This window comes from Vittaforma corneae (genome assembly GCF_000231115.1).
Source record: "Vittaforma corneae ATCC 50505 unplaced genomic scaffold supercont1.35, whole genome shotgun sequence".
NCBI lineage: Eukaryota > Fungi > Microsporidia > Nosematidae > Vittaforma > Vittaforma corneae.
Genome location: NW_006889868.1, coordinates 1 through 10,310, shown reverse-complemented (window position 1 = coordinate 10,310; position 10,310 = coordinate 1). Strand labels below are relative to the sequence as shown.

At 39.5% G+C, this 10,310-nt stretch overlaps 3 protein-coding genes across 3 annotated transcripts; 1 reads left to right on the top strand and 2 right to left on the bottom strand.

The window, feature by feature from the left end:
• Window positions 1-541: 541 nt before the first annotated feature.
• VICG_02094 (uncharacterized protein) lies at window positions 542-883 on the top strand (the record flags this gene model as incomplete). The annotated part of the gene is made up of 1 exon (XM_007605477.1): window positions 542-883. The coding sequence occupies one exon, from the start codon at window positions 542-544 to the stop codon at window positions 881-883; it is 342 nt and encodes a 113-aa protein (XP_007605539.1).
• Window positions 884-4,529: 3,646 nt separating this feature from the next.
• On the bottom strand, window positions 4,530-4,844 carry VICG_02093 (uncharacterized protein; the record flags this gene model as incomplete). Its single annotated transcript, XM_007605476.1, has 1 exon — window positions 4,530-4,844. A coding segment is annotated over one exon (315 nt), but the record flags the coding sequence as incomplete, so codon positions are not given.
• A 3,356-nt stretch (window positions 4,845-8,200) lies between these two features.
• VICG_02092 (uncharacterized protein) lies at window positions 8,201-8,551 on the bottom strand (the record flags this gene model as incomplete). Its single annotated transcript, XM_007605475.1, has 1 exon — window positions 8,201-8,551. The coding sequence occupies one exon, from the start codon at window positions 8,549-8,551 to the stop codon at window positions 8,201-8,203; it is 351 nt and encodes a 116-aa protein (XP_007605537.1).
• Between the last annotated feature and the right edge of the window lie 1,759 nt (window positions 8,552-10,310).

The following is a 10,310-nucleotide window of genomic DNA, read 5'->3' as shown; positions in this document are numbered from 1 at the left end:
TTTTCGTGTTACCATTGCCAGAACTCTGAACTTTACTTATTTGGCTCTGTGCATTAGTGTTCTGATTGGATTGTCCTGTGTTGCTAGTTGCGAGTAGAGCCAACGTCTCTATATATTTACACCCGAGTGCTCTTTCTACAACAATTTTCTCTTTACCATAAGTAACTCTTGTCAATCTCATTGTGCTACTTTTGTTAGCAATGTCTTAACAATGCTCAATAGCAAAGTAAAACATGTGTGTTTTGGCAAAGATTCATAAGAAAATGCAAATGCCGAAGGTTACTTTCAAGACCCTTGTGTAAAAATGTAAGGACAAAGTACTTGTTCGAATATAATATATTGCGGTATACTATGACTGGCGAGTTGGGTATTGGGAAGTCAAACTGCCTGCATCAAATGAATGAATATTCAAATCACATATCAGGTATACACAGAATAAAAGTACATTTTAGAGGCAAAGATACTCGCTATTGACTATCGTTGGTAATTAAAACCAACCATTCCATTTTCTCAATATTGATAAATTTACCCAAAGTGCGCTTTGACCAGCTCTTTTGGGACAATCGTTCACAGTATTAGCATATTCACTTGGTATGCGAATGCCGTGGCGCCGAACCCCACCTCCACCGCTCTCTCCAAGCTGCTCTTGCTCAAATTCTCAGATCAAGAAATCTTGAGCTACTGCACAATCCCACTCCAGACATATAACATTCTGGAGTATTCTGTGCTAAGAATGCAGGTGCAAGCACCCCCGCTTTGTGCGCTGCTGATGTGTACTTTGAATACCGTTCTGATCGCCATGTACATCAGCGCACCTCAAGAGTATTTTATACTGCTCGATACATCACCACCACTCCTATCAATAAACCACAAAGACGCTTAGGAATGTGGCACGGTTTCTTCACGAAAGATCATGTCTACTCCTGGAACATTTTAGATAGCACTCCTGCATTGAGGTGTGCCATTGCACACAAGTAGTCCTCTGATAGTGCACAGAGTAGATCGCAACATCTGGACGGGTTCTGCTCCACCTAGTCTTTTGTCCTTGAATTTACCACTGGACATTTGTCTACTGAGCTTCTTCATTCCATCGTTCACACGCCGTTCTTATGGAATTCCTGCTCCACTGCGTTGAGCTTTAACCTGTGACCAGTCTATTGATGAGTGAAGTCCATGCGGCGAAAACAAAACCGACCAAGTTGCAGATGTGGCATCGTGCACACACCCCTTGATTTCTGCAAGCCAACGGTCGTTTGTTTAACCCCTTCACATTGTATTTATATTTTAACTCACGCCAGCTTACATGTAATGCCACTGCCATAAACGTTAAGTTTCAGATCATATTTCCCTTGGCTGCTCATAGCATACCATATCCAGCATGTACGCCCATGCCAGTGTCTGTTTTCTTTGGACATGGCAATCCTCATTTTTATTCATTATGAACGGCTTTCTCACTCATAGAACTACTCACTGTTTCTAAAAGCACGCATGACGGGTCTTTTGCAAATTTTGACAAACCCACATAAATAGCCTCGAGTCTAGGAATAAATTGAGTTGCCTTCGACATTTTACTTTGTGCTTCTTGTTAAAACAACATGGTCTAGATGGCCTGTCCATCTGATTATGTGCATCTACAATGAACCTTTCGAGAACCGGTCATGGCTGTTGTTGGCAAGGGCATTTGCCGATATACTATGCCAAAACTCTTGAATAAAAAGAAAAGGGGAAAGACCCAAATAATTATTTAACTTTGATTCTGCAATGCCATCATATAATGACGTAGCTATAAGGTAACCGCATGTGGAAAATTCTAGCCGCAGCAGGTGCAATTGGTTTTGCAATTTTTAATCAAGAGGATTCAAACAGATGGACTGTCGAAATTCAAGACATCCTGTTGATGCAATCTGATCTTATCTGTTTTCTTGTACGCCAGAGTGCACTGTGCTGACAGAATGTAGACGCAGTATTATTTGCATTGTAGGTCTTGACATATAAACAACAGTTACAAGACAAGTTTCCACCCATCGGTCAAAACTTACTACAGCACACATCCAGATATAAGAGGCAGAATTTTTGATCAAAAGGGCATTCGCACCAGAGTGTTTTCCATTCAACTATCAGTGCACTCTCGTATAAATTTTTGACAGTCTTGGGAAAATCAAGCCAGGCCAATTTGTTTTATGCGTTAAGCATTGAGCAATACCTTTCACACAGACTCTGGTTTGTTGAGCTTTATTCGACCCAAACATTTCGCAGGATTTGTCCGTGGAAACAAAAGCTGTTGGTCTTCTCTTGCCACTTAATAAAAGTCCAGAGAACACAATGCAATCGTAGTTATGTTGGGGCAGAGGGCTATTAAGAAAACTGACATTCCAGCCATCTATACTCTTAAGAGAAAAAGAACGCACGATGCGGGTTTATATGACACACATCCAAACAGCCTAATATTAGTATTGTTTGTTTGGTTGTGGGTCTCATTTTTAATACTATTTTCCATTTGATGATGATTTCTTTGAAATATCCATCTTGTGACAATATGTTGCAATCGAAAATAGCATTCGAAATCACAAGACGTTGTGAATACATCTTTATTAGCAAGACCAAATTTTGCGTAAACATCATGTGCATCTTTGATGATTAGTCTAAATGTTTATTGTTTGAAAGTGTTTTTGTAGTCAAGGCTGGCATTCACATCACTGTATGGGTGTTATATTGGACCACGGTTTTTAGTCTACACCCAAGCACCATTATAAAACACCAATCCCTTCAAAAGAGGGATTTGAGCACTAGACTCATTTTATTTACTGCCTGCAGATATAAAACAATTGTTCCGACAAAGCACATGTGCACTGCAACTGAAATAAAACTGAGCCTAATTATATAAGACATTGGGTGGTTAGACTAGTTCCTCAAATGCATCAAAATCTCACGATCACCTTTTCGGCGCACTCAAATGCACCGTGATTGGCTTCCGACTGTATCAAAGATATTAGAGCTATTCAAAGCACAGCCATTTAGTTATTATAATAGATGGCGAAAGTCCACGCAACACTTCTCTTTGAACTCTTAGATGAAGCCTCACGCTTCCATAGTCGGCGGTGCCCTGCAGTTGTCAAGCTAAGAGATCACTTTGTGAAACTCAATGAATTTTGGCCATCATGGTCTATGCATATGTTCGTGATATTATCCGAATTTCTTATATAGAGGTGGTCGGTTGGTACAGACTGTGTGACTTGTGTTCATAAGAAAGTAATCGCAGGGATCCGTGGAAGTCACTGTTGGCTGCGTTCAAACAGGAATTGTAGCTATAGATCGGAATGTACTCCACATATCTTAGCATTTGCCATTGTGTTTCTTTCTATTTTAAGGAACAATGCTTTGATAATGGCGTGCTTGCATCAACATTCTCCTGTGGTTCTTTATTATTGGCATTATTTCAAGTTGGAGTCTTGTGCTTTGTTTTCAAGGTGCAGCTGCTGTGCCAACACTTCCATTCCAAGCAAATGATCTATGGTGGAACAAAACACGCCAAGCACACAACTGGGCAGAGAGTCTAAAGAGTATATTTCTGTGCCAATACAAACTACCATCAAGATCTAAATGCTGGTCGATGATCTTCCAATGTATCACACATCAATGCACCTATACTTGATATTCCCCTGGTTATGCAGCTACAACCACTTTATTAATAATTTACTCATGTTCTCGTTAAAGGAGTGTGCCTGGCATTTCTTTAACGACACCGTTCTATCTAATGATGATAGACAAATTGTTCTATTGTCTTGGGGACTAATTTTGAAACTTGCACAAACCTATACGACTGCACTTAGCGTACTTTGTTAATTTTGAAGTCGCGATGATTCTCGTGTTGGTGAGGTATGTTAGCCCTTGGTGAGTTTCACCCACTTTTGAATACCACTGGTAAATTGAACAACCATCGAATTCGGACATTAAATACACCTGGAAGAAACGGAAAGTGCCAAGACAATCGCTACTGATAACATGGACTTAACTAATTGCATGCATTGGCGTCATTCTCAGTGCCATACTTCCTGGCGATGGGAGTCTATCACCGCAAGATCCCGGATGTTACCGCAAATGCCGAAAGTTCTGCAGCGACTTATAGGCCAATGCCTTCTCTTCTCGCACCACTGTGCTTGGCACTGTTTCCGTCTGAGACCAAAGAACCAAAATTAAAGTGATGGTGACTTTTATTAGCGGCTGCCGCAACCACTTGACCCTTGTCTTATAAACTACATAATGCCGGCTTTGATACTAATGTAAACCCCAGAGTTGTGTGATTATATTTAGCCAGGACGACTATGTTCTTGATTGCAATACGGATGCCAATGGTGCACTGGGATATGCATCAGCACAGAATTGAACAGGGATGTGATACTTTTTTCCTACAACTGCACTGGGACTGCTTCCAAATCTGGGTTCCACAAACATGGATTTGCAGAACAAAATTCGACCACACCTGAAGTTAATGTATGGAGCATGGAGAGTGTAAACTTTTGAGAACAACATCAGGCTTTTGTTAAACACCCAGATGGTTCGCCAATCACACATGTATGTTTAACATTCCATTTTGATGTACAAGATGTATTGTCAATGTTGCAGAACAAATACAAAACCTTGCAGCTAGCACTAGTACCAGGCACTTTAAGCTTGACAAGAATTCCTAAAATAGACACTAGAGTGTCAGGTATCTGTGTGTGATTGGCTAGTGGCAATGCCAGGCACTTCCGTTGAGAGCCTATACTTATTAGGCTTGGTGCCGACATGGCCAAACCTGCCATGGTGTGGTTGGTATGTATGCTGTGCAGAATGGATGCAAACACTGTCTGCCAAGACGAAGAACATTTTGTCAAACTTACAGGTGAATTAAAACAGCAACCCTCGAGACTCAAGACTTCCCCTCATCCCATTCCACCGAATTGCATCCGATAGTTCTGAACTGTAGTATTGGCAGTCATCTGTGCATTGAGTAGGTTACGTAAATGGTATGGTCCGATGGATTTGAACAAGATATTTCAGAAGTTAAAAATTGATAATTGGAAGCCATCTCAATTTCTTTGGTATTATCAATATGATTTAAAATATTTGCATTGTGTCATTATCTTGGGACTTTGTGAAATGCACCAGCCTTGAATTTTTAATGTCTCAGTTGTAGATCTCTAACATCCGAAAATGATAGCGAAGGCTTCAAAACATACGAACCAAAATTTCAAGCCCATTTGTCTAATCCAAGGCATATTAATAATTGAATATTTGGCATGATATTTAAAAGATACTTGCATAATTTATGTCACCATTCGAAGCTTCCATAGCATAGTAGACAATGTGTGAGCATTTGTCAAACAAGACGGTAGATCTTAATGCGTGTATGAACCGGATGTTTGGGTTGGCCCGTTACGGAATAAGCTAGTAAGCTGGGAGTTTTTATGATGCGCATTGGGGCATGATGTATTACTCGATTATGCCAGGTAAAGCACAGATATTGCCTGATGGAGGTTGGCGTAGATCAATTCAGCATACGCAATATGCATGTTTGCAACAGATCCAGTTGAAACCGCCACATTGTCGATGAAATTTCTTTCAACATGCATCACACGATTCGAACTAGGCCTAAGAGAATCAAGAATGGTTGCGAAAATTCAAACAAAAGAGCCAGCCCATTGGCAATTGAAATCAAGGCCATTTTACATTGAGGTTTCGGAATGTATTTTGATTTACTTGTTAAGTCCAACATTTCCCTTATTTTACACCTGTTCACTCACCAACAAATTAGTTCATCAAACCATTTCAAGCTATGATTGTTGCATTAAATATATTGAGTGATTGGACCCAATGGTAGGTAAGGGTATGTATTCTGTTTTCAAAGTCAGTAAGCAATATAATAGTTATGAGACTGGCTGCAGTCTAAATAAATTTATCATACAAAATCATAGAGCAAGCCTCTTTAAATAAAACTCGGAACTGTCCGGTTCTGTTTTTGCATGAAGCAGATCAAGAGAAGCAAATCATAATGGCGAACATACCATCTATGGAACAGACGTGTGCTCTGTTGAAATACCGCAACACAACTCTTTTATATTCTCACCACAGCGGCCTTTGTACTTTCTTATTCCAATATGTCTTGAGTATATACCGGTATTCATAAATGTCATTCCCAATATTCTTTGCACACCTTTTGTCTTGCAGCATTGAAGCAAACTCAACAACGAACCTCTTTATTAAATAGATCTTCCAGAGCAACATCAACAATGCCATCTTCTGTCACACTATACTTTCTGAATGAGCACCATATCGTCTGATGGATTTTCTCTTTTGAGAATGGTCTTTCGCTTTTCAAATAAGTTGATTTGGCAGATCTGTGTTTCTGCACCATTTTTGATTTCCCAGGAGTGACAGAAATACGCTAGAATGTAGATTTCCAGCAAATATAAGTTGACTGTAGTGCAGGTTTACAAGACGATCATGGCATTAACGAAAGACGATACGCAGCGCTCACAATCATTCCAGAACACACATTAAAAATAAACCCCGAGTATATGCCATTGCCGATATGATAAAAGAATTGTGCTGGAATAAAACATAATTGGGAATGTCCACAACATTCTTGAATAAGGAGCCCATCATAGTTGGCCTGATTTAAGGTCTCTGTTCGCTTCAACAAGACTAATGTCTGGGTATAGATTCACGAACAAACCCTAGCATGTAGATGATGCCTGCGGAAACTCATCTTGTGATATGAATTCTCCTTGAATGAATGGCATTGGATCATAAAAGCTCGCCGTGCCATGTCATACCCAAGCGGTGTTTGAATTAAATCATTCAGTATGGTTCACCCAATTCCAGTACATGGAAATCTGCATGCATTCTGTGCCTTTTCCATACCAACGATGGCATCCACATCTCAGGCCACGGCGCATGCTAAAAGAGCAACGGACTTGTGAGTGCATTCATGATTGCCACACATTCATCTGAATTCGTAAAAATAGATGGGCAGAAGAGATGTTTGCTTTACAGTAGTAGACTATTTAATGTGTATGTGATTTGGTTACTGGACCCTTGTATCACTTCTAAAACGATTTGGCAAGGTCTCGTTGGTTGGCACAAATATAAAAAGAAGATGCATTTAATCTCAGCTGGTATCCAAAAGACACTAGTTTGTTGTGAGAGTGCAGATATTCCAGGCATCTGCAGTCTCAAGATTATTTGAACGCTGGGCAATACGTTTGTGCGATGTTAATGATATGATTGTGGATCTTGGTCTGTAGTGATATCTGAGCACTTTTTGCCACATACAACAATAGAGATTCTTCACACAAGGCTTAATGCTCTTAATCTAGTCTCTAACAGGAATTTCTCTAATGACTAGTCTTATGTTGTGAATCAAGGCCAGGCCTATACATTGTGGGGATCCATTTACAATGTTTATCCTGATGCATTGATTTCTAGCTTCCTTGTTCTTTGAATCGGCCAATTCGCAGGGCTGGTACTTCCTTGATTTGACTCGTCTTTTCACAAAATAATATTTAAGATATCCGCATGCAATTGCCAGTCCAATTATATTAAAGACATGGTGTAGGACTGTATATCATGCCATACACTTTGAATTAACAACAAGCAGTTTCACTTTTCTGTAATGCAACTCCGAACGATATGCCTATTAATGTTGAGTAAAACCAACAAACATTAGTATGTCTGGAGTTGATACCATCCAATTAATTACTGGTGCGGAAACATGTATCTAAATAATTTATGCAACACCCTGATACAATGCCAGAGAGTGATTTTTCTGGGCTATAGACTCTACACAATCAACTGGGTCGACCTACTAGTTAGTTCATTCGCTTCATGCACAGCTTCCACTTTGGAAATTGCTTGCTATTGTATATCATCTGTGCTGCAAGATGGTGCTTGGAAACATGTGTTGGCCAATTGCACCCAATATACTCAACTGTATTGAAAGTAGGCGTTTGTAGCTATGCTCAAGCTTTGCTTAACCACAAGCAGGAATACCACAGCCCAATTCGTCTAGGTTGCCAAAGAAAATAGTCTTTTCTCAAGAACGCCTTGATGCGCTTTTATCGGTATATACATCGGAGAGGGATCATCTAAGCATTGGCCATGCAAACATCATGTCTTTGGTGTTCTGATTCAAATGAATAATTCCGACATTAAAGAATGTCTAGTGACTAATGAAAGGCATACCAGAATCTTTCTTGAGCATTGTATTGATGTTGTTGATGGTAAGCTGAGTGGTGTCTCTTCTATTTCTCAACAATCTGTGCAAAGCCCATTGCTTACTTGGCTTTGATGCAAATGGTGTAAAGCATAGCTTAATAAAGACAGGCAGCAATCCATTTTTATTATTGGAGTGGCGGGTGGTTGGCAGAAGATTTTGGTTAAGGTTGACCAAACATGAAACAGCCGTGCCGTTTCCCAGGACATTGATGTATTTGCAGATCTCGCATATTCCATTTGAGATTGAAAGATACACGAGTGTGTGAATTCTGACGACTATCCACTTGTCGAGCATTGTACAACTTTGTCTTGGAGATTCAAAATTCACATCTCAGGTTCGTGCCAAAGTGCTTTAGACATTAGAGCAAATGGCTGAAGCAGCGAATATTGATTAAATTTCTTTTTACTAGACCTCTTCGCTTTCTACAAAGCTGTTCGTTTTCGGATGAGTGTGGGGAGACACGGCATCTTCGCATTTGATCGTTACACTTGTGTCTAATATATCAGCCACAGGCTGTTCCTGTAAACCTTGACTTTTATTATTCAAAGCACCGTTCTAATGTTTTCCTCAAACTGGCTGTAGGAAGTGTTTGCACTGCCAGTGTGGCTCCACATGATTTTATCATCAAGCTCCTGGTCTTGAAGTTGGATAAAGTTCGCTTTCGAATATGTAGGCGGTTTTGGTGCAATTCTAATATCGCTTCTGATGACACTACTATTTAGCACTTCTGGTTTGTATAGGAAATCTAGACTGTTTTTATGTCATACAACCCCAATACATTTTTATTTTCTATTGGCCAGTGCTTTCATCCGAACCGTACGTTTACATGGAGCTATGCATCATTTCATGATATGCCTTCTAATCAAAACGATGCCAACTTTTATCCACAGCCATGGTGAAGCCCCATCGACAAACCCATTGCAAAAAACTACAGGACCAGTATAAATAAAATCTGACTGAAGACATCTGTCAATCCTTGCCCTCTTAACATCCCAAAGATATCATTTCATTTATTTATTAAATTTTAGTGAGAGCAAGAGCTGAATTTAAAGCATAACATGAAGATGGCAGTATTTAAAGCCAAGGCCCACCTTGTTGTCGTGGAAAATATTTAATATATTTTAAATTATAGCATAGGACTTTGTGCTGTGTTGGTTAAAGCTATGAATCTAAGTTCAAGGTAGAAAGTGCAATAAAACACAACACATCCATTTGTGTATATGCCACTTTGCTATCTGCCCCTTCATTTTTCTTTGAAATAGCGTTATTCAAATTTTGCAATTTAACCGTTGCACTAGGGATACTGCACAATTTTGAGTGGGGTTGGGTTGATCTAGAAATCATCACTTTCGTCTATACTGATCAGCTGCACTTCCTTTTATAAGAGTAGCCCATCGGCCTTTGGAAAACTGCCGGAATTGGGAAATAGTTCTAAACCCTGCCAAATATCAATTTACACATAACTTTAATCTCACAAGAGATGAGATAGCGTTCACAAAATAATTCGGATTCATTTTGTTTTCTTTGCAGGTGTCTTAATTGACTCGCAATGCCTTAGAAAATCGAAACTACGACCGTCTTCTACCAAATGCCATTTAAATAACACCTAGATGATGATCGAGTGCATATACCAGTAGTTCAAGTTTTGCAGATGACAGGATTCGGGATGCTTTCCATTGTTCTTCGTTTCCTCACTGTGGCAGACTGTGTTTTGGCAAGCCGGTTTCTGATGATCACCTACATAAAAATACAACATATTGACCAGACGGTATCAGATGGGATGTCACATAAACACAAGTATTTTGTGCGTTTAATGAATTTAAGTTGTCAAAATACAAATAAAATCTAGAGAGTATAGATGAAAACACACCTATCCAGTTACACTACGTGCCAATATAAATTCAATATCACATTGACTATCCGTTTAGGAAGCACTGTCTGATAACCCTCTTGATCAATAACATTAAATTACCTTTCATCATTGGTCTTGGTGTGTTACTATGTAGATTTCAAAATCTATTTATTCTTCAAATACTGCTTAAGAGCCTAGGGG